We start from the raw sequence: 24,209 nt of genomic DNA on the forward strand, positions 1-24,209 counted from the left end.
CAGCCCACGGAGAGGAGTGGAAGGCAGCAGAGCGACCCTGCGGAGGCTTGCGTCCGCCAGACCCCTACCCAAAGTCCGGTCCTGCCGGCTCCTGGAGCCTGCTCCGGGAGCCGCTCCGGCGCTGGGACAGGCTTCCCCTGGTGGCAAAGACTGGTTACTGCGAGCGGTTTTTGGACCGAAGCGGCGCGCTGCTAAGAACGGAGCTCCTGAGACCAAGGCTGCTCGGACCAGAGCCGGCGGGGCTGGCCTTCTGCAGAGACTGAGAGGAGGGAACAAGGCAGGACAAAGGGGGAGCCCGGGGAGGGGGGGCAGTCTGAGGGGATAAAAGGCGGCTGGAGAGGAGCCGAGTCTTCAGCAGCAGCAACTGGCTTGCAAGACTCCCTCCTCAGGAGCAGGCTTGCATTTGCCACAGGTCAGGGGTTCAAGGCCTTGAACCACTGGGCTTCATAGAGGTTAGACAGTGAGCTTGGAAGACTTTGGAGGAAATCCTTAGAATTTTTTTTTCCAATTTTTTTTCTTCACCCTAGTTAGGTTGGGTGCTCCGTCTAACGGAGCCCCAAAATTATTTTAAGAAGCCGCCACCGTGTTATGGGCGTGCGCAACTGCCTCGACGGCAATTATATGTCAGGACAACGCGATAGCACCCCTGAGCTCGAGCAGCAGCCCCAGCAGCCGATGGAAGCCCCAGGGGCAGCTGCCCCCGGTGTTGGGCCTGGCCCAGCCCAAGAGGTGGCGACCGAACCACCTGCTCTTGAGCCCATCCCCAGTGAGGAGACCAACAATGGCGAGGCCTGCGGGCCAGCACAGGTCTCTGAGCCCTCAGCTCAGGGCCTCGGAGAGGCCATCCAGGAAGGATCAGGCCTGGGAGACTTCAGCCCACCTCCTGAAGAATCCATGCCCTTTGAAGTCAAGCAGCCCAATGCAGGAGGCTTCTGGCCTCTCCTGGAGCAGCCCGGCCACCGTGCAGACCTCGGAGCCACGAGCCAGGCCAGTATGCAATCTGGAGCCACCCAGGGTGCCCAAGCAGGCATGGCAGGCTACAGCCCTCCACCAGAAGAAGCCATGCCCTTTGAGCAGCCCAGCCAGGGAGCCGGCAGTCCAGCTCCCTTCCAGCTTAGCACCCTTACGCCAGAGAGTTCAGGCTTGGGGGTCCCCAGTGCACCCCCCGAGCAACCCTCAGCCCTCGAGCTCACTGGTCCTGCCTGTGGAGGCTACAGCCCTCCCCCCGAGGAAGCAGTGCCATTTCAGCCAGAAGGAGCAGCCTCTGGGGATGGCAGCCCACCCCCTGACAGTTCCCGAGCCTCCTCCAAGCCCAAAGAAGATGAAGAAGAAGACAATGAAGAAGAAGAAGAAGATGAAGATGATGAAGATGATGATGATGACTACGGAGATGACCTCCAGTTCTCCCCCATCTCAGTCCCGGATGAGATCCTCTTCGATGCCAGCGAGGATGCCCCCCCGCTCTGGGTCCCTGGCACCCCCAGCCACCCAGCTGGAGAGCTGGCCGGAGAGCTTCCTGGCTTCAGCAGCATCATCCCCCCAGTGGAGATCGCCAGACCCTCATTCCAAATTGGCAGCACCCCTCATGGGGTATTCGACGCTCCCGGCAGCATGGACAGCCCCCCAGACGCACGTGACAACCCATCCAGTGAGGCGGGGCGCGCAGGAGAGAGGCCTCCCGTCGAAGGAGCAGCAGCTGAGATGGGGCCAAGCTCAGGAGTGCCCGATGCCGGGCATGGAAGAGACCGTGCCGCCACTGCAGCTGCCGATGACCTCGACGGCGGGGCTGGCACCACCACCACCACCGAAGGTGACCAGCCTGATGGAGACGGCGAGTCGGGCTCCCCTACCTGGGTCACTCCTACTCCCTGGGCCCGCACTCGAGGCCCCAACGACACCGTCAAGCCCAGGGGCCCCACCACCACCGGAGGCAACCGCAACCCGCAGCAGCTCCTCCGGCCCCCGAGCCCCGAGATTCAGGTGGCCGACCTGCCTAGTCCAGTTCCTCCTCGCGCGGCTGCCCGGCGGGCCAAGGCAGAGCGAGGCCGGGCCCTCGGAGGCCTGGACGCAGCTCTCGACAGTAGTGACGACGAGCCCTGCAGCGGGGGCACCTCTGGCGATGGCACAGGCTGCTTCGGGCGCCGCAGCCGCTCCACGACCCGGCGCCACCGCAAGAGCCGCCGCCGCACCTTCCGGCAGTTCCTGGCACGAGCCTTCGGAGGATGCTTCGGGCTGCGTACCGAGAGCCCTTCGCCTGCTTCACGTGGCCAGACCAAGATTCCCATGGCTGAGAAGCGTCAGCAGAAGCGTAAGGAGGCGATGGAGAAGCGTGCTCAGAAGCGTGAGGAGAAGAAGCGCAGCAAGCTCATCGACAAGCAGCTCAAGGATGAAAAGATGGGGTACATGTGTACACACCGCCTGCTGCTTCTAGGTAATGGGCGACCCTGCCCACCAGCAGGGTCGCCGGCGGCCGGGAGGGTGGCAGGGCTGCCTGGTGGGGCGCAGGGCCTGTGGCCAAAGAGGGCCCAGGCAGAGGCAGGAGCATCTGCCAGCAACTTCCAGCCAGGGGCCCTAACTTTGCCCGGGGTGGGGGTGGGGAGGCCTCGTGTCCACCCTCCTGAAAGGAAAGCAGAGCCACACTGAGGGACGATTGTGGCTTGACAAGCCAGTGCCCTCGTCACAAGCTGTCCCAGAGCCCAGGGGAAGGGGCTTCAGGTGAGCCAGGGCCGGGGAAGGGGCCTGGGACTCCCCTGGCCACGTGGCCAGGGTCCTGGGGAAGGTGCGCCCCGCCTCGCTTGGCCCGACTGCCTTGGCTCGGACAGCTTCTGTCATTGGTGTTTGGTGGTCATCTTCTGTGTGCGCCTGTGCATGCAACGCTCAAGTGTCCCTCAGACCCTTCCCCGAGTGTCCGCCGTATGTGATCGTGTACTCGAGGGGGGGGGGGGAGCCGGCTTTGTGTGTTTGGCGCCTGGGCGCGGGCAAAACTTTGGGTGTTTGTGCACTCCTGGCGGCCCCTGCGCGCTGGCGCGGCGGCAATGCAGCGGGCGCGGTGGCGCTGGTGGCCCGGGCGGCGCAGGACGGTGGCCCGGGAGCAGGACCGCCGCCCGCACACTTGCGCAACGTGTTTGATCTGTGTCTCTCTCTTTTTCTCCCCTTTGCAATAAGCGTTAACCTCACTTCTCACTCGTTCGCCAAACCCTCCCGCCGTTGAAAAGCCGGACGCACAGGTATTGGGGCGGTGGCGGTGGCATCGTCAGCTCCGTGCTCGGCATATGCTCCTTTTACCTGTGGGGGCGCAGAGGGTGAACGGGGGACACATGCGTACCTTCAGGCAAGTCTGGATGCAAAGCCACTTGGATGGGTGCCAAAGATGTGGGCGTGGCTCTGTTAAAAAAAAATCCAAACCCTTTCTCCCCCCCCCAGGTCCCAGCCCGAGGTAAGCCGGTTTATAGATTGTTTCCCCTACCCCCCAGAGCAGAGATGTGTTTTCAAAGAGGGGCTTCTAAGTTTGAGGCTAGAACGGCACCCACATGTTTGAAATGCAGCTAAAATAAAGCAAAATTGGGGGACAAATGTTCTGAGTACATGTTCCTGTGGGCAAACATGGTAAAACTGTGACTATGACTTGGGAAATATGACAGTTGGGGCTTTTTTTTCCTGTGTAGCTTTAGCTGGAGTTGGGGGGTGGTGGCAGGAAGCTTAAAGGTAAGCTGTGCTGCTTGGCTCTGAGTTTAAAAAAACAAAAACAAAAAAAAACGAACAAACAAGTCTCGTGTTTAAAGTGGGAACCCTCGTGTCTGGCGGAAGAGTCCCTCTGGCGCCCCCTGCCCTTTTTCTAAGTGCCTCTCGTCCCTTCTCCAAGACCCCCCAGCATCCCCTCCATCTCACTGTCCCTCCTCCTCCTCCCGCATCTGGCTGTCCTCTCTTCTCAAACCTGAGGCTTTTCACTGTTTGTGCCACAGTTCATCACAGCAGCCATTAGCACAGGGCTGAATCTCTGGCTTAAATGAAAATGTCTAAAGTGGAGGTCCACCGTCTTAGCGTCCTCCCAGTCGGGGACTGCAGGAGCCCGGTTGCTAAGCCTGTGCCGTGTTTGTGCACGTACAGGTTAGAAAATGTGTGATGATGCTCTGTGTTAAGGACATTATGAATAGAACTGAATGCTGCTCTCACATATGTTGCCCTCCACTGTAGTTTTCTTTTAAAAATCTGTGTATATGATTATCTGTTTATTTATGCCCACCAAGGGAGATAATAATATTCTCATTTCCCCCAAAAAAACCGACAGAAGGGAAATGGTCTTACATTCCCCGAGCCCCAGCCCCTCTACAGGCGCAGACTCCTGGGTGACAGTGCAGAGCTCCCTGCAGATAACTGAGTTTGCCATAACAGGCCCATTTTAATATTCTGGGCAGGGTTCTGGGAAACAAACCTGATGGAGGGAGTCTGGGAGGGGATGGCTTGGGTCCCCAAAGCAGGAGATCCAAGTGGCCGTATGCGCCTTGCCCCTAACTGGCAGCACCCCTTCCATGCCGGGGTCTCAGTCACCTCATTTATGAAATAAAACTTTAGGAGCCATCCTCCACCAAGGCCTGGTTTAGCTCGGTGACAGGGTCTTCTGTCACTCGCACCAGGGCTGAAGGCTTCTCCCTTGTAATTACATGCACACAGATCCTGCAGCAGCAGCCTGCCCACCTCGGGAGCCATGTCTGGAGAATATCAGGGTTTTCCTCGGCTCCCCTTGTTTTACATGGGAAGAGGGGGTATAAGCTTAGCCAAAGGAAATATCTAGGGTCACTGGGCTTTATTCTGCCTTAGCTCCCAAGGAGTTGCTGTTTGGATGCAGCTTAGCTCAGGAAACAGGCTGCAAAACATCAAGCCTGTGCTGGCCTGGTCTGTGTCACCTTCACTCTCCAAGCTGGCTTCGTTTTGTCTTTGTGACCAGGGGGGCACCCTAGCTGGGTCCCCGTTAGTGATGGGGCAGGGGGTGAGGAGGGGCAGGGTACCCGCACAAAGGACAAGACTTTGATTAACTTTCCAGACTCAGCAGAGCAAGCAAATCACCTACTGTTTCCACGGAAGATCAGCTCGAATGCTTCATCTCCGCAGTGACTTTAAACCGTGACACACACCCTCATCTGTTGCTTTTTCATATCACATGCATGTGTGTGCGTGTACAGCTCCTGTTTTTGTTGCCCAAACAGTAAAATCACATTATAGGGAATTTTAAAAAAGAAGGAAGTCTCTATTAAAAGGTCTAATTCAATAGCACAGTTAAAATCCCAAGCAGTCAGAAGAGTGAAAACCTTTTTCCTTCTAAACACTCTCTCCACTAATAGACTATTTCTATATTCCTGTTGTCCTTGTAAATAATTCTGATGACTGAAACATGCTTTTGGAAGCCTTGTTTGTGTGTGATTCCCTGCCGGTTTCTTCAGGAGCAAGGGGGGCTGCTGCGTCTGAATTTGAGTCAGCTGCATTCAGTAAAATTGTGCAGGCAATTGCTATATGTGATAATGGCCATTCTGCTGGGATCCTCTATGAATACAGTGGGTCAGTCACAATTAATTTTATGATAATTCATTTATGCCACCAAGTGATACATTACATTCTATCTTCCAGGAGCACTCTATTTTAATTTTTTTTAATATAATGCTGCCATATTTCTGTGTTTGAAATACAACCCAAAGCATCATTTGATGCAGAGGGGAGGGGACACTTTTTCTGGCCACACAATTCTTGAGCTAAGAGACTTACATTATTTCCCCTGATGTGTGTCCCCTCTCCCCAATAGGATTGCTCTGCTTTTTTAAAATCCAGTTTCTTATAGATTTTTTCCCCCTAAAAACAATTTTTTGCTGGATATGTGGACTTACTTTTATAATTGAACCTTATTATCTATACCATGCAACCCAGTATTCAGCAAAGCAAATTGGAACTTCTCTCCTTTTTTGATAGCTCTCTGTGACCTGCCACAGCTCCATCTCGGTACTATTAATGATCAGTCATAATAATCATTGCTGTGCTGACATTATTTTCTATTCTTAAGAGCTTTTCACCTGGTTGCATTTGCTCTCTGAAACAAAATGTTGGGCAATAAAGACATTCTGTCCCCCCGCCCCTATTTCATAGCAAAATAACCCTAAAGAGCAGAGATTAGATTAGAATTTTTTTTTTTTTTCACAAAGATGCAAAGGTAAGTGACAAGAGTTTTAGGTTTCTAATTCAGACAAGTAAATGCTTGCAATAAAGGTGGCAAGAAGTGATACAATGTTGCTTCAATTAGCTATTGCTTGCTTATTGCAAACGGCTTATGTGGTCTTCAGAACCTCTGATGAAACGACAGGGCTTCTTGGTCTGCTGCTTCTTGAATTTTAGTCAAAGCCTGACACATCTACCAAGTCCTCTGACTATGTGTGAAACAGGAGTGCCAACCATGTGTGGGTACCTGTTATTGCTATGATGATACTTAGTTTCCACATTTGCTTATATTTGTCTATTAAGCACTACAATCTTAAATTGGACTTTGATTTCCTCCCCTTAGGCAGATTTTCTGCAAAACCATTATTATTATTATTATTATTAATTTTTATTTTCCAGTAGGTTTTAGGTGTTGAGGGGTTTTTTTAAGCAGAGTATACATATAGCTTTTCTCTTCAATTACACTGGAGATGGTTATAATAGTGATAATTACAATAATAATAACAATGACAGAACTTAAACAATAACAATGGCAATAATAATAACAACAATATTAATGACAAGCCATAATAATAAGTTGCTTTTCTTTATAACCCCATATGTTTTTAATGTTAGATTAAAAATAGACTGATTAGGATTCTGGCCTAAATCTAATGACCTTTTACAACAACTCTTGCCCACAATCCTTTTGGAGTGAATATATTTTAAAATGATTTAAACTTTTACTTATGTTCCAGGGCAGATTCCCATTTCGTGAGAGTCAGCGAATGGTCCTAGAGTCCCACTCCCCTAAGTCCTCTGGTTTTTATTTGGAAAGGTTGGGATTAAGTCAACAGGAAGGCTTGCTTGCAGAAGACAACATGACCGATGAGATTTGAGTTGCCCAGTGTCAGCCATGCTCTTCCTTACTGCTTTTTAGAGTAAACCCCCACCCCCAGTTAAAAACCCTTACTCCGCACCCCCAGGCAAATGAGCACCCTGTAAATACCATGAGCTAGACACATCTAAGTAGTAAGCTGGAGACTGATCTGTGAAACGTCGTGGTTTTTTAACCCTGTGGTTTTCCCCCAAGCCTAGATTTGCCCCCACTGAGGTTCCTAATGAACTGTGAAATTAGCCTGCCATTTGCCCATTTTAAAATCTGATTTCCCTGGAAAAGTAGCCATTTTCAGAATAGAGGAAGGGCAAGGGCAGTGCCTGGGACAAGGCCTCACCATCAAATTAAAACAGAGGGACCAGCTGCCTCGTGGCCCCCCAGGCATAAGGGACCCTGAACCTGGGGCCCTGCAGACACCCACCTTCACAGAGACACTGGAACTAGGCCACCTGGGGCACATGTCCCAATGGTGCCAAGGGTGTTTCTGGAAGGATCTGAGTGTGAGGCTTTGGGTTTTTTATTAATTTTTCTAAAATGAGGGTCTGATATGAGAAGTAAAGCTGACTTCTAGAACTGGCAGTATATTTTCAGCCCAACGTTGAACACATACATACAGGCGAGGTTTGAGGGTGAGAAAAACTCTACCATGGCTTGGTTTGTAGGGTTTTGGGTTTTTTTCCATGTGAACAAAATTGACTATTCTTGTTTGGCATTGGCTTCTGGACTTTTCCTTTGGTTTGGTTTTTCCTGTGCTCCCATCCCCATGGGGCTGGTTGGTGCCTTCTAGATTGTCCCAGTCATAGATCTGATTCAGACAGCATTCTGAATACGTGGGTACTTAAAGATTGGATAAAAGACCCCTAGCCAAATGCATGGTTGTGCTGTGTCACTCCCAGGTGACAACTGTGGCCTTTGAGAGAGAGGATGGTTTTCTCTTTTTCCTGAAACCCATCACCTGTGACCCCTGCCTCCCTTTCCCCTCGCCTCTCTTCATCCTCATTGTCGTCTCTTCGCCGGAGACTGTGGACCCGCGCCCCACACCCATCTGTGTGTGGGGACATTTGAGAAGAAAGAGAGAAAAATGTCTTTAGTTTCTTTCCCAGCAGCAGTGTGGATGGGGACGTCCGGTGTGCCCACGAGAACAGAAGACATGAAGACGAAGACCCCCTTCGAGAAAGAGGTAGGGTCTTTGTATTGTCACACATGCTGCATGCTCTGAGACCCTCAGATGGCAGGACCCCAAGGGTTCTGCACCCCTTCCAGCTGGGGTGCACTGACAGTGAGGTGCGCCGCCATCATTGGCAAGGCCCCTGGAGGGTGGACTTGCAGAGAGAGCTCTGCCTACAGAACTGGTGTGGCATCCAGCTAAAAGGTCCTAAATGATTCCATCAGGGCAGAGGGGAGAGGTGGGAAAGAGGTACTGTAAATTGTCATCTGATTCCAAATTTGTGATGAGTCACTCGACATTTGAGATGTTGTCACACACACACAGTTTGTATCGGGGACAAAGTTAAGCACTTGAAACTTCCTTTAATGAGTGGGTCCCAGGAGCGCACACCCGCGTGCCCGTTTCTCGCTGGGTACCGCGTCAGTTCTTGTTCCTCCTTTGAGTCAGAAACTGCCTTCCTCGTCTGCTTCCCAGACTTCTCTCCCCACACTGCCTCACTCCCATTTGAATAATTTTGCCTGTCACCAAGCTGACTGTTAAGGTCCTGATTAGGGTAAAGATATTTCACAGGAAACCTGGAGGGAGGTGAGTCTGGAGCCGTGAGATTTTGTGGCAAGGCTAGCACCATGTTTGTGGTGGCAGCGTGAGCTCTAAGCCCACAGGTGGTGATATCAGCGAGGGCGTTTAAAGGCCTTTTGGCCAGGGCGTGGACCAAGGGGAAGAGACTTGTGCCCCATCTCTCAGACAGTGTCCACCCAGACTTCCACAATCCTGGACCTCAGTTTCCTCAGCTATAAAACTGCTTGGTCCCAATGAAAAACTCAACAAAAACAACTTGTCAAGAAGGAATAGGCATTCGATAGGAAGTATCTTGACACTTAAGTACCAGGGACCACTTGGACAAATCTTAACCCCCAGGCTTTCAAAGGGTCTCAGCAGGAGCCCTGAGGGGTTCCCTTTCATTTAAAAAAAATGTTTGCTATGAGCCCCCTAGTGATTTTTTGCGGGCCTGGCAAGGTCCTGAGGTCCTGACATGTCCATCTTAATTCCTAATAGCAGCTTTTAGGGTGGGACACTATCCCTACAAGCTCTTTCATTATCTTTCCTATCAAATCCCAGCTGCCGCCCTTCATGGATCCTTCTACCCACCTCCCCTTCCAGATGGGAACATTAGGGATGGTGAAGGTGAATTGATACCCCAGGTGACCACTAGATGGTGAGGTAGTATAAGGCAGGAGACAAGGTACTGCTTCTGCAGGGGCGTGAAGGCCTGAGACGCTGCAGAGATGGTGGGAGCGGGCCTCCCTCCCTCTCCAGCCGCGCCGCTTTGCAAAGACCCTGATGCTTCCGCCACATTCAGCCTTTTCTTTTGGGGTTTTCCCTCTCTCCGTTCACACTCTCTCAGGCCCTATCAGCCACAGATGTCTCCAGACTCTTGTGATGTCCTGGGGTCAGAATTACCTCCACCCCAAGCTGAGAATATACAATATTGTTATTCCCTGGTGATGCCCTGAGCAGTGTCCTTCCCAAGGCAGTTGGAGGGTGTGATGATCCCTGACCACCTAGGAAGTCCTCTTCAGAGAAAAAGTGACCAACTTTAAGGGCTAATAACCCAAGGGAACCATCTGTGCCATTTCTGGTGACTGTGTTCTTGGGTAGAGGTCAGTTCCAGAGTCTCAGAGAAAGTGGAGGGGGTCAAATGACCCCAAATAGAATAGGAGCAAGGTCATGAAATGGAGAGATGCTGGTTGACCAGGTCAGTGTCAGGGCTGGTCAGGGTACATGGTCACATCCTCCACTTAAGGGACAGAGCAGGGTCTTGGCAGTGGACAGGGGACTCAGAATAGCTTTGTACTACAGTATGGAAACACTACCAGGCAGTCAGGACCAGTCCCTCTAGGCAGCATGGATCCCACCGGACACTAAGGGCGGCCTGTGTGTGCCTTTTCAGGCCCTGTTTGCTGAGTCACAGAAGGCCCCTCACTGTGTCCCCATAGTGCCCTGGTGGAGAGTGTTGCTTCCAGCTTAATCTGTAGAACTTTGGGTGGTGTGGGAGAGCACTGCTTGGAGGTGAGGGCCATCTCGGATGGTGAGCCCACCTCATCCTAACCCTCTAGTCAGGGATCCCATGCCTTGGCCAAGTAACTCAGGAAAGGTGAAAGTGTGGCTCTTCACAGCCTTGTCAACGTTCCATCTAGAGTTTTAGCCAAGTGGACCTGAGAGGCAGGGAGAAGCAGTAACCCCAGGTGGAGCGCAAGGACCCAGCCTGGGGAGAAGAATGGACATGGCAGGTGGAGGCTTGCACGGAGCTGTAGAATAGACCCCAGACTCTACCATTTGAGGTGAAGGCCTAACTCAGGAGCTGTCAGGGATCCTGCCTGCCTTTCTTTCTTCACTGGCCTCTCACAGCTTGTTTCCCAGACTAGCCATCTTGAAAAAGGATTCCTATTGGACTGCCAGGTGGGAGGGTGGAGGGCAGGCAGGCAAGGTGCCCAGGAGGAAGAGTATCAGGGCTGCCAAGAGGGAAATGGAGGTGCAGAGAGCAGCCCCAACAGGCTCCCCTCCTCCTGTTGTACTGTCTCCCCCTCCTTCTTCTGTGATTCTTTTTTTCAGGCTCTACTAGAGGGGAGCTTTCTGAGATGCAGCTGTGCAGGGCTGAGAAGTGAAGCAGAGGTTCAGGCAGGCTGCAGAGCGGCTGGCAGAGGGCGCTCAGCTTTCAGATTAGAGCTTGGCTTTGCAGGAGGGACACGCTGGCATCCAAAGCTGGCGACCGAGTCCCCCTCCCCAGTCCTTTGCTCCAGGGATTCAGCTGTCCACCCCACAGGGCCAGGGCTTTGTTAGTTGTTTGGGAGGGGGGGGGTGTTTTGTTTTTCAAGTTTTCTGTTGAGCAGTGGCCATCCGAGGACAAATCTTGTCACTTCTAAGTAGTGAATGGACAGGCTGGAATCGATGCTGAGGCCTGGGCCCAAATCCCGTATCTCCATGGGCATTGCCGTCCCCTTGAAATCCAGAGAGATGTCCTCTGTACTTGAAAATATCTCCTTACCCGGTTCTGTGGAAAAATAACATGCAGCAGGCAGACCACCACTCTCAGCACCCTCTCAGCTCTTCGTTCTCTTCTACGATGACAGGTCTCACTGGAAGTCCAAATTCCAGGCCCATCTCTTGCTCTTTGGGGAATAGTTGATGATTTCTGGGTGCCTATCCTGGGAGCATCTTTCTAACTGGGACAAAACCTGAGCCATCTGCTACCCTAAAGATTCAGAAACCCTACAGGGCCCTTGGAGTCCCTATTCATTGGAATGCACTCAATGGCGGTCGTGTTTCTTTGAGAAATCTATATGGGAACAGATTGGCAGGTCTCTCTTCCATGGATCCCCATGCGGATTTGAACCACCAACCTTTTAGTTAGCTGCTGAATGCTTGACCACTGCTCCCCCAGCTACAAACCAGAAGGTCTAGTCGTGCAATTCCAGGACCCCAGCTCAATCTCTCATGGCCACAGTGTCCTTCCCAGGAACTTCCCCCTAGTGCCTCCTCTCTTCCAGCTCAGAAGTCAAATGACCACATAATAAACATGAACCCAGGGCAGAAGTTCCCCCCCCACTGCTGTGAAAAATGATTTTTTTTTAATTTTTTACGTGAAAAATTTGCAACCACATCCCTCCCTTAGCCAGTGTCCCCCCTCGCTGTCCACTTAGGGCCTACTCACCATCTCACCCCAGGTGGACATCTTTGTGGGGGTGGGCTCAGGCACACAGAACAGGTGGGCGGCCCAGCTTCTAGCACTTTCCAGGACACGGAGGATGCTCTCCCAGCAGAGGTCAGCAGAGAGTGGAGAATGGCTGAGCCTCCTAGGTGGGATTGCTCAGAATTCTGGAGCTGAAATCAAGAAAGCACAAACAGAAAAAAATGCCACTGTCGGGAGGGTCTAAGGTTGGGGGTTTCCTCCTGCTGTGGCTCCCTGGGCCCTCAGTTTTGGTCCCGTCCTCCATTCTCTGCCTTTTTTTGAGGAGTGGTGAAGGAACATTTACTCTTTTCCTTTGGTGGATTTCTTGGCCAGCCTTTACCCCCTAAATACACAAACACATTGCTCCCTGTTGGAGGACGATACTCCCTTAGAGATTTTAGGGGACCACCCCCCCAGAGCCCATCAGCCCGCTCTCACTCTCGTGGGGCTGGGAGCCCAGATCCCCCCTCCCTCTAGCCTTGGTTCTTTCCGTTTCTTCCTGAGGTCCTCTTTCTTGATAAAATGGCCTTCTAGTGGTAAAGGAAGCCCTCGAGTTTATGTCTCGTCGTCTCTCCTTCTTGGCCCCGCTACGTGGACGTGTTGAGGGAGGGTATTACGTGGGCCCCGGACACTTACCTTCAACTACATTTCTCCCTAAACACACAGTAGGCTGCTCTTCCAATGTCACACCCATGTCCCCGCCCTGGCCCATGAGGGTCTTTCCATTCGGGTGGGAACAGGCATCCACATCCCTCCTCTTGGTTTCCTTGCTCTAAAGGTTTGCAATCCCAGAGTCCTTTGCACGTTCAGAAATGAAGATGAGTCCTCTTTAAAAAAAAATTATTTTATTAAAAGGCCAATCCTTTTATCAATGAGAGAGAGAAAGAACAGGAAAGGCAGAGGAAGGAGATGAACACATATAGAGATGATTTTTTTAAAAAGTTGGAAAAGTGAGAAAGAGTGAACTGGGGCTAAAGAGAAAGAAGTCGTCAAAGATGACTTTGTACAGAGCTTCACCAGAGGCTGCCCATGGCCCTGCCCTCTAGGAACTTACAATCAGAAAGGAAGGGAGGATCCCGTTGCAGTAATTACAGCTGCTGCAGGCTGAGGCTGGAATTCTGCCCAGCCGGGGAGAGGCCAACAGTCCAGGCGCCAGGAGGTTCCCTGGGGGCCAGGCTGGGCTTGGAGTGGAGGCCTGGGGGAGGCAGGCTCTGGGTTGAGATGGGGACATGGTCCCTTCTCCAGCCCACTGCCCCACAGAGTCCCATCTTGGTTCCAGGCCGAGGAGGCCAAGGACCAGGAGACTGGGAATACATGCCAAAACAGAAGCCAGCCTCCAGCTGAGTCCTGCCTACCCTCCCGCGCCTGACCTCTGCTGTCCTCTCTGTTCTGGCTTCTCCAGTGGTCCCTCTTGATCCAAAAATGCATATGGAACTTGTGGGCAGGGAGGGTAGTAGTAAGCCCTTTCCAGCACGTTCTGACTTTTAAGGCCACCTCTTGATGCCTCCCTCACCATCCCAATTAGTGGGCTAGCGTGGGTTGGAGGAAGTGTGTGCAAACTGACCCCGTGTCCTTGAAAAAGGATTGTATTCATCCAATTTGGGTGCAGCCTTTAGTTCACTGGTGACCAGGCCCAAACAAGCACTGAAATTAGAAAGCAAACTCTCTGCATTAAGTAGCCTTAGACATTGGGATGTTGGGCGTGATCTCGGGTGTTTGGGAAACCCTGGGAATTAGGGAGGTCGAGGCCCTAGAGAGTGACAAGCAGGAGATACTGTTTGAGCACGAATATTGTTTGCTTTTAGGTCAGGTTTCCTTCCTCTCATGCTTTCTCCCTTTTGAAAAGCAGGCTCTCCTGAGCCTCCTCAGCTCCCGTGAGGGCAGACAATTCTATTCCGTCAGCAAAGCTGCTGCTGGACACCACAGAGTCGACCCCAACTCATTGTGACCCCATGTGACAAAGTGGAACCAGCCATGGGATTCCCTAGGTGCCCGCCTCCATGGGACGAGAGCCCTGGGTGTCTCGGGCTGTGGGAATGCCAGCACAGGTGGAGGGGTCAGCTTCTTGGTCATAAGAGGGCAAAGAACCCTCCAGCTGCCCCTCTGGATCCTGCATCTTTTTTACTAGCACAAGCGTGAGGGAGGAAAAATCATTTTGTCTAATTTTTTTGTGGTGAGGCCTGTTTCACTTCCACATTTTAGCCTTAGAAGCAATAAAAGACACGGTCCTCATGTTCTCGGTCTTCAGCCTTCCCCTCGGTCCACCAGGGAAAGAAGGGCCTCGCCCAGCTTGCCAAGGCTTAGACGTGGGCTGCTAATCGATTTGAGCTAAATTGTATTGCTTTAGAGACCTCTCAAAGTGGCTGACAATTTGGGGTAGAGGTCAGTGGGTCATCTGTGACTGTGAGGGACTTTCTAAGGGACAGGATTACGGTAGAGTTTCTTTAGCAGGTGGGAGCTAGGGCGAGGTTGTTGGGGAAATCACCCCTGCGTGAGAAGGAAAAGTAATTCATGGAATTTAACGTCTGATAGCATGCCTACTGGGGGAAGTAGGAAGCCCACCATGATTCCAAAAAGAACACAATTGTCCCAAATGAATTTTTCAAATTGTTTACTATTGGGGGATCCAAGCCTTACCTCATAAGGAGTTTGACTCCAGTTTGGCAAAGAGCATGGAATACTGACTGGTCTTTGGTGTCGATGGACCCATTCTCTCTCTCTGATAAATGATGGTTTCCTAATTTTCTTGTTAACTTGATCTTTGGAATAGTCTCGTTTCACTGTTTGCTTTCTGGTAGCCTCTCTGGGTCTGCAGCTGCCACTCACAGGTCTGCCACGCCTCTCAGAAGGACCAGTCTTTGCTGGGTCGGTGAGTTCGCCCCTCTGTGGGTGTTTTTGTTCATTCATTCATTCAGTACATGAGTACCACACACCTGACACCTGCCCTTCTCCACGGCGAAGACAAAGGTGTGTGGCATTGCAATTCCCCTGAGGGATCCTCCAGCCCCACCGGGGAGAGTGTATTATAGGAATCCAGGAAGGTAACACTGAGGCCTTAAACAGGAGATAAAGACAGCAGCTAAGAGGAGACAGGCTGGGAAGGAAGGGGGAACTTCCAAGAATTCTGCAACCTAGATGAGAGAGGAGTAAACCAAATAGGTGTTGACCTGAATTTAGTGCTGGTGTTGATCATCGGAACTAAGTAAAAGCCAAGCAAGTCTGTACTACCTGGATGTGGGGCAGACCCGTGGTTCTCGAGCCTTCTCCAAGCCCCGCGTGGCTTTTCATGTGCTGTATTTGCTGTCCCAGGGAAGGCCTTTGCCTGGGGGGTATTGTCAGTCAGGGGGAACCTGGCAGGGCTGGGAGGCCCCAAAGACCTGGCCTTTAGTCCATCCCCTCATTGAACTTCTACTCTTCTGTTATCAGATTATACCTTCAAGACGGAAAGGTTTCTTATGGAATGAGTCCAAATGCTTTCACCTAATCGGACATATCTTTCTTGTGTCCAGAATGAAGTGTTCTGGGCTTTCATGGCAATTTACATGCCGTAGGGTGCCTTCTATTAGCTTTAGTGCCCCCCCATAGTTAACAAGCTGCATCCGTGGTGGCTCCCACCGGCCTTCCTTCCTGCGTGGATCCTCTCTTGGGTAGCAGACAGGCAGACCTCCATCTTCGATCTTCGGCTTTTAGGCCTCTTTTCCATATTAGCAAATACAGAATAAGTCTCCATGAAAGTGTTTTCCTTCATTCCCACTGTGGAAAGACGAGTTTCTACTTCCAGAATTTTATTTCCAGCTTTGCCTTTGCAAATACTTGTTGATTGATCTCGTCATTATCTATGGAGCGGTGTCGTGTCTGGGCCGGGGGAGGGTGTCTGTGCTGCAGAGTGCAGTGTGAGACCTCTAGATATTCTTTGGAAATACACATGAATTTCTCAGGTTAGGACAAGGAAGCTCCTTGGTGTAAGTGGCTGCTGGCAGGTGACAGGCGCCCAGGCTCTGACATGGGGGGCAAGCTGCCGCTATCCCATGGGTTCTCCTTCTCGTGGATCTTTTGGGCCGTTTAATACCATGAGAGGAACCCGGGTAATCAGTGTGCATGAAATCCCGATTTTCAGAACACCAACTGCATGCAGCCTTCAAGTGGCCTTTCCCTTCTAGCTAGAAGCAGCATCAGTGGTCTGAGACATTTTGAGTCTTTCAGGACAAGTCTGTGACTGTGGTGGCCGTGGGAGCCACGAGGGGCAGATTCGGCCTTCTGGTAGCTCATTATCTTCCCTGCTCCGGCTTCTGGTCCTCTCTGGATGCAGACTGTTCAGGCAGATGCTTTGAAAGCTTCACCCATTGTCCGAGAAGTGATTTAATAGAGATGAGGACATCTCAGCTGGAAGGGTTTCACACAGCAGAAGACCCTCAGCTGGGGCTCGGACCCTGCCTTCTGACTCAGCCATCAGGGTTCAGGGCAAATTGATGGCCTGGGGGAAGCTTGGCCCTGGCCCTCCTTACCTCCCCGCAGGTGACTGTGTTCAGTTCAGTTAATCCCATTAGCTGGCAAAGGCTTATGGGGCTACGCTTAGGGACATTTGCATTTTAATAAAGAGCTTTATGAGGCCCCAAACCTGAAAGAGCCATGTTTGTCACCGTGGAGTCCATTAGAATGGAGTTTGAGCAGGGCGTGTTGGGGAGGGTACAGCCAGCATCCCTCCGGTTCTCAGGCCACTTCCTACCCCGCGTCCGGGGGGGCGGAGTGGGGGGTGGGGGGGTGCTCAGCTCTTCTTATACCAGCAAGCTGTCTTCTTAGTGGGGTGCTGCCAGGTGGGGGGCCCTCCGCAGAGCGGACGAGGCAGTGCTCAGCGTCCAGAGGCCGAACTCATGTTCGCCCTGGTCAATAATGACAAGCTTCACGATTTCACAGAGCCCACTCAAATGCCGAGCTTGGAAATAAGTGGCTGCGTTTGCTTTGCTTTCTTTAAAGAAAAGAAAGACCGAAAAATACGGGGGCCCAGCTGAGGAGAGGACCAGAGGCAGGAGGCCACGCTAGCATGCACACGGAGCAGAGCAGCCTTGTTTGTGACGCAGTGCACAGCCCCCCAAAAGTTCTGGGGTGTCAGGCTTTGAAAAGGCAGGAGCGTAATGACCCAGGGGGGATTTTGCACCTCAGCTTTGGGTTACTTGGGAGGATAGGGCTGACTGATAATTAATGTGAACTGAGGGTGGGCTCGGTTGCCATTCTGACTCGACAGTCTTAGCGTGCCCTTCTAGAAACTTCCATGGTCCTGCCAGTTAGATCCTCAAAGTCCCTTCAGAGGGGCTGCTCCCCGAGGCACAATGTCGGGGAAAGGGAGCGAAGCTCACTTGGGGAGCTCCCGATATGTAAGTTGCTGAGAGCTCAGATGACTATTCTGACTTCTCACACGGGGATCTTGCGACTGTCACCCGCTCCCAGGCCAGGCAGTGAGCTTGATGCTCTTTTTATTTATTTCTTTTTCCTTCTGACATGACTGTGCTCCACGTGTGAGACACGCTTTTCAGAAAGTTCTGGACGTTTCACAGGATCAGAGCAACATTTTTGTGACTGAGAAGCCAGGGTTAGGCCTGTAGGAAGCCCCAGGTCCCCATGACAAGCAGTCAGGCCCTTTAATGACAGTGAAAGAACAGGATGAGGTTTGGGTTTTGGCAGAAGCACATTGGGGTGGGGGCCAAGGACACCCCAGGACCAGAGTCATGGGTGCGGTGCAGGGGGTCCTGCCTCTGGTGAGCTGGGGTGACTTGTGACTGTCAAGGGGAGAGAGGACAAAGCGTAACAAGGGACTACGTGTCTGCAGCTCCTTTCTTTCCTCTTTGAACCCGAGCAGTCCTCCAGACTGTGCTTTGTTAGTGGAACCTCAGGGCTTCAAGGGGTCACACCCCAGGTCTCCCCAGAGGGCAGGCAGGCGGGTCTTGTCACAGCCAAGGGCCCCCACCCTCAGGGAAAGCACTGGCTGGGACTGAGAAGGAAGCCTGGGGGTGGCATCCAGATGTTGACAGAAAGGGGCAGAGGCGTCCTCGTGCCCTCCATTTATCATTCCACTAAGACCCCTAATTCTGATGGTTATTAACAGGCAGTTGGTAAGGAGTCAGCAGAGACATAGGGCTTCATCGCAGGTAAATTACAGACCATTTTGTACCCACATTTCTGGATAAAACTCCTCTATGTCCTGTGCCTGGCAGGAGGGTTAGCGTGCAGGGTGCGGCTGCCACAGAATCCTGTGGAGGATTCTTGAATTTGTGCCCTGAAACATCCCCCCACCAGCAGCCCGTGTCCCCCGACCTGAGCCGTATCCAGATGGGCCTGCTTCTAGTTCCGCAGGGGAGAGGGGGCTGCCATCTCTTCCATCGCCACGATCAATTCAGGGAGAAATGTGTGCAAGCTCATGTCTCCCTCGCCAGCTCAGACAGCGACGTTTGGAGCCGGCGATTCTGCCCGGAAGGAGAGGGGGGCAGAGGCGAGATCCTGACCCCCGACCCTGTGGATTGCTTAGAGATTTTAATTTAGAATAACTTCACTTTGGGAAAAAAAATCAGACACATCCAATATCGAGGCTTAGCAGAGTCTGACAGCCGGAGAACGCTGCGCTTCGGAAGGTCCTGGGTGCTCACATCATCAGACCAAGCAAAGCGTTTGCTCCTGCTTGCCAGTGATTAGGGAGCCCTGGTGGCATGGGGGAGAAGTGTTCGGCTGCTAACTGAAGGGTTACCAGTTTGAACCCACCAGCCGGCTCTGCAGAAGAGAGAGGAGTCAATGTGCTTCTGGAAAGATCTGTAGCTTTTGAAGTGGAAGGGGCAGTAGTCCCTTGTCCTGGGGGGCTGCCTGTGGAGGCAGCTGGACAGCAGTGGGTTGGCTTAGAAATGAAGAGGTGCTTTGCAGAGGGACCAGGCCAGGGCTTGGCGGTGCCCGGTGTCATGTTTCTGCCTGAAGGCTGGGTCTCACCCTCATGGCACAGGCCCCATTGTGGGGATAAGCAGCCTCTGCTGGAGGAGAAGCCGCCTGCCACCAAGACCCAGGAGCAGCAATAGCTCTTTTTTAACAATTTATAAAAAAGATGTTGCTAGGCACTCTCTATGGTCACTGCCCCTCAGAGGGCCTCCTGTTGCCCACCCCGGCTCTGGTGACCCCTGACCCGGGCTTTGTAGCCTGCATCTGAGAGCCTCCGTATGTCCAGCCAGCCCATCTACCTGGATGTTGGGGGATCAGGTTAATCCGTCCTCTGTCCTGAGTGCACCCCAATCTAGGCCTCCTTGGTGGTAGTGGTGGGTGGCCTTCAGTGGCCATGTAGCCAGGGAGCTGTCCTGGTGCCCAGAACCCGGGCCTCACTGTCAAGGCTGCTCCCAGTGCCCATGGCCATCTTAGAGTTTAGAGGCCCCTGGGCCTGGCTTGGCCTTGGGGGCGGCCAGCACTGTGCAGGCAGGGAGGGGGTGACGGAAGGTCTTTCCTAAGGAAAGAGCACCCCGCCCCCTCTCATCCTTCAGCGCCTGGACACCAGACCTGGAGGAGCTCATCAATCTTCCTCCTCCCTCGTCACTGGCTCCCCTGCTTTCCAGGTGGCTGGCCAGCTGAGACTAGGCAGCAGGTTGCCCTCACCTTCCCCAGCAGTAAAGGGCCAGGCAGGTGGGGGAGTCCAGGGGGGGCCAACAGGGGTGCTGGGGGCTCTCTCCCTGCTTCTCACTGTGGTTAGCCAGCAGCCCCGCCAGGAGAGGACCTCTGACCTCTCCAGATACAGGCCTCATTCATCCACCTCCACAGTGTGGGCCGGGCTGTGCCCAGGTACCACCAGACCCCCCCCACAAGTCCAGCCTTGGTTCTGTGTTTTCACGTGGCAGAGCAGAACCATGGCACCGTGTTTGCAGCAATCTGCAATAATGCCAAGAATTTTAGGGAGCAAGTGGGGAATGAATGACTTATTTATTAGCACTACTAAGACCTCAGAATTCTTATAATGGGCCCCAGCTGGACTATTGGTATCACGTATTCGACAGGAGAGGCCGACAGCTGGGCGACCTCCCCAAATTGTCAGGTGTGAAGAGAGTTCAGTGACTAGAAATGAATGACTTGCTATGCCCCTGGGGTTTATAAATCGCTAATTACACTCCCCCCCTTTTATTCATTTGTGGATTTGCATAGCTTGTCTTCACACATTTTGAGAAATAATATACCTTTTTTCCCCCTCTCATTTTCACAATCTCTTCCACCCTTGGCATTCCTTTTAGAAACAAAAATCATTATAGGCTCCTGTTCCTCCGCCTTTTCAGAAGCCAAGCTTTCGTGCAAGGCCTCTGAGCCCCCTCCGGTGCCTTGGCCTTAGAGGGACGCGCCCGTGGCCCTTGGTGATGTAAGGAATGAGACGGGTGCAGGAGTGTGAAGGTTCCGCTTAGAGCTCAGCTCTCCTCCCTTTCAACCCTCCGACTCAGACGTCAGATGAAGAGTCACAAGGTTAAACTCGCTTGTGATCACACTAGTTAAGCAACAACTTGGGTTTTTTTTAAATATTGTTTCATTTAATTAGAACCATCTCCCTCCATTTCTAAGAAACTCACTGTAAGGTCGAGAGTGATTTTAGAGGTGCAGGGTCAGTACCACTCTGCCCCCCCATCCTGTTGGTTAGACTTTGGGGTTGGTTGGTTGTTTGCTATAACCCTTTGGACTTTTTTTATCACAGACTTTTTATTTTTTACACTTTTTACTCAATTCAAAAGGTTTAGAAAAGCAGATTTTTAGTATTTTAGTATAAGACTTTCCCAAGAAGTTCTTTATTTTTCACAAAAGAAAGGAGATAAAACAGAGAACACCTAGGTATAGTTCTAATTCCTTAATAGCTCTCAAAATTCACCTTCTTCCTGTCAAGTTAGATCTCTGTCATAACTTATACCCTTTGGACTTATAATGGTTAAGAGCAATGGGACATCCATTTAACTTAATAAATCGTAGCTTTCAAAAGGTTAGAGGTTATCTGTTCAGAAGGAGGGAGAAAAAAATACCCAGAACATGTTTGAAGTCAGCTGTAACCTTCAGCCATCAAGCTAATGAAATAGATCCTAACTAGAAACTTCTGGAAACTGAGAGTTAGAGCAGCCACTGGCTTCTCTCCATCTCCTATATCGCCACTTGACAGCCCGGTTCCAGAGCTTCTCGGGTGGAGGGGCTTGGGGCCAGGTGGTCAGGGGCGTGAATGCTTGTGCTTTGTCACGTAGTCCCTGTATCTGTACAAAGACAAGCTGCACTGTAAATCCCCCAAGGAGCTGCCCGATGAAAACGCATACCCTTGACCTTTGTCTTTTGTTCCGTCGGACACAACAGCTTAAAGACAACCCTGAATCCACTGGTGAGGGAAAAGTCAATGGAGCCCTACTGACTGGACAGGGAGAGAAATCTCGCTCGCTCTCTTTCTGTATATATATATATATATATATATATACACACACACACACACACACACACACACACACACACACACACACACATACATCTATATATATACTTACACCTGCATACATATGTATACCTATATACACACACACATATATAGCGATATATCTAATAGGGAGCTCTGGTGGCCTAGTGGTAAGAAGCTGCACTGCAATCCAGGCACGCAGTTCAAATCTACCAGCCACTCTATAGAAGAATGGGCAGTTTATAAACTGTGCAGTTAACTGCTTCTGAACACCCGGGCCGTCAACTACAGGCCACCTCTGACTGGGCGGCAGACAGCAGCATACGGATTAGACATGAAAGCTCTGAAGGATGTATTCCTTTGCTTTCCTGTTTCCTGTTCTAAGCTGGCCGGGTTCTCCTCTGGTCTGTGGGGCCCCACACACCCACACTGCAGTCTGCTCTAAAGCCTGCAGGGTCATGCAACGTGGCAGACCCGTCTCCCCCTCCGCTAGCCTTGTAGTCTGGGTGCGTTGGCGACTGTCATTCCTCAGTGAGGCGGCATGACTTCTCAGGGCAAGGAGGTGGACACACATCCTCGGGGCAAATGCAGGGTAGGTTTATGGAGACAGTTACCATTTGCATTTTTAAAAAATGCAAGATACACAAGCTTCTCCACCAAAGACCAGCTTGTGAAGACCCAGAGTACTGGGCAGGCTGTCTTTCTTCCCTTTCCCCCATTTATTTTTATTGTTCCAAACATCTGAAAATCTTGAGTTGTCTTGATGCCATCCAGCCAGAAAGACCTCAAGTGCCTCTACATCTGAGCTGTCCTCTGACTTGATCTCTCCTGGGCTGTGTCTTCCGTCTGCGTATCTGATCTTGGAAGGGCTGTGGCTGGTTGAATGAGCTGCAAGGCTGGTGGGCATGAGAAACGCTCCCCCTTATTCTGTGGAGGCTTTGAGGTGAGGTGTGGTGAGTGTTTTGTAGGCACTTTAATCTTCAAGAGGCTGCAGATCCTCTGGTGACACAAGGCTGGGGCCTCGTGCCAAGTGAGGATCTTACCTCCAGGTGGCCTAGCTGTTGTCCACCAGCAGCCACTCAGGCACCATCTTCCAGAGCCTTCTTGGTTGGGAGACGGACTGAGAAAGTCCTTTCTTCCTCTTCCTCCTGTTTCTAGCGCAAGGCATGCTGGGGGCACTCTGGTTTGCTCAGCTTGGCCTTTGGGGTTGCAGTGGCCCATGCAGCATCTGCTGGCATCGGTCCAGGACTGGCTGTCACACCTCCCTTTGCAGGTACCAACTTCCCTCAACTTTCAGCCACCTTCAAGGGTGACCACTGATGTTTCACCCCAAGTGAAACCAGGGGACACAGTGGCACCTCGGCACCCCCAAACCCCAAGATGTTCCTGTCTTAATCCTTGTGCAGAGGGCTACGTTCCTCCAGGGTACAGGTCGCTGGTGTGAGGTCACAGCAACCCTCAGGTAGAAATAGCATAATTATTGTATTAATCATTAGACTTGCATTCTAGTTTTATGCCACTTCCTGTAATGATACCAGTTTGGGTGACACATTTCTTAGAATTCCGGACTTGCTTTGATTGCTAAAAGCGTCTTAAGAGTGGAGCAGAGGACAGACTTGTGTCTGTGTGTGTCAGACCCTAGAAGGGTGTGATCCCAGGTCCCCTTCTCACCTCCCACTTGTCCATCTTCCCACCTGCCCGATCTTGTCTCATGTCCGTGTTCTGTCATTTGGGGAGCAGTGGCTATGTGGTCAACCTGGCCTGACACTCCTGTCCCTTCTGCCTCTGGGAAGAGGCCCTCCCCTGGCTGGCACCAGGGTCCCCGGCCGTTAATCGGTGGGAGATGTGAGTGAGTTAGGCTCTGCACATTCAGCCCAGCTCAGCACACATCGGGGTGCACCTGTCACTTGAGCCCATGGCCGGAATTCCGTCCTCACAAGCCACAGCTGTAGCATTATTGTAGCATGAGCAATCCTGTGTTTAATGTTTCTTAGGAAAATTCATCGTTTCAAACCGTGTGGCTCTTAACCCTTGGGGGCCTGGAAGGGATGGCAGCAGTCTGTAATTTGCAAGCTGGAGGGCACAGTGCGAGATCTGCGCCACCCCCGAGGTCGTGTCCTGCAGACAAGACTGCCTAAGCCCTCCTCCTTGACTTGCAGCCTGTCACAGACCCCCAGGGCCACTCGCTGGGTCTTCTCTCCATTTGCATTTCATTTCTTCTTTTCTCTTACACCTGCCTTCTAGCTGGGCAGGCTGAGAGGCTGATCTGAACCACTATTTGTTCCCTTCTTTGTAAGGCCACTTCGGTGAACTCTACTGTCGACGGGGGCCCTGACCCAACACCCTTCAATGCAGGAGGGGAAAGTTCATTATTAATCCATCCACCTCGCTTTGTCTACACGGCCGCCGAAAGCCACTGCACGCTTTTTTAATCTGCCCTCTCTATCTCTGAGCCCTCTTGTCACCTGGATCTAAATAACTGGCCTGACCATATGCAGTTAACCCACGTTGTACATATCACTGGAAGGCGGAGTTGTCTGCCTTCTGCGAGAAACGGGGCTATATTTAGTTTTTAAAGCAGCCTGTTTTATGTTCTTTGTAAAGTCAGCGACATTCTTTCGATTTGCAAGACCATGCTGATTTTCAATATCCTGTGTTTGCAGTTAAGAGAGTTGGAGACCTGATGGGATCACTGTAATGGGAAGAAAAAAAAAGCCAAGTTTTAGGCTAACAGCACAGCTTCCATCTCTTCATTATTGTGAATAATGCAGCAATAAACATGGTATTGAGGCTCGTTAGCACTTTG

At 51.8% G+C, this 24,209-nt stretch overlaps 2 protein-coding genes across 2 annotated transcripts in view; both read left to right on the forward strand.

Annotated features, from left to right (window-relative positions):
• The first annotated feature begins 588 nt into the window (after positions 1 to 588).
• LOC102859098 (guanine nucleotide-binding protein G(s) subunit alpha isoforms XLas-like) overlaps positions 589 to 24,209 on the forward strand; it is a 52,618-nt gene continuing 28,997 nt past the window's right edge. The window contains exons 1-2 of the mRNA XM_006896920.1: positions 589 to 1,291; positions 1,418 to 2,431. Coding sequence (XP_006896982.1) covers positions 589 to 1,291; positions 1,418 to 2,431 — 1,717 coding nt within the window. The remainder of the gene's footprint in view (positions 1,292 to 1,417; positions 2,432 to 24,209) is intronic.
• LOC102853393 overlaps positions 21,945 to 24,209 on the forward strand; it is a 13,337-nt gene continuing 11,072 nt past the window's right edge. The window contains exons 1-2 of the mRNA XM_006896913.1: positions 21,945 to 21,995; positions 22,562 to 22,676. Coding sequence (XP_006896975.1) covers positions 21,945 to 21,995; positions 22,562 to 22,676 — 166 coding nt within the window. The remainder of the gene's footprint in view (positions 21,996 to 22,561; positions 22,677 to 24,209) is intronic.

This window comes from Elephantulus edwardii, unplaced genomic scaffold (genome assembly GCF_000299155.1).
Source record: "Elephantulus edwardii isolate Elephantulus edwardi_28Jun2011 unplaced genomic scaffold, EleEdw1.0 scaffold00193, whole genome shotgun sequence".
In the NCBI taxonomy this organism is placed as follows: Eukaryota; Metazoa; Chordata; class Mammalia; order Macroscelidea; family Macroscelididae; genus Elephantulus; species Elephantulus edwardii.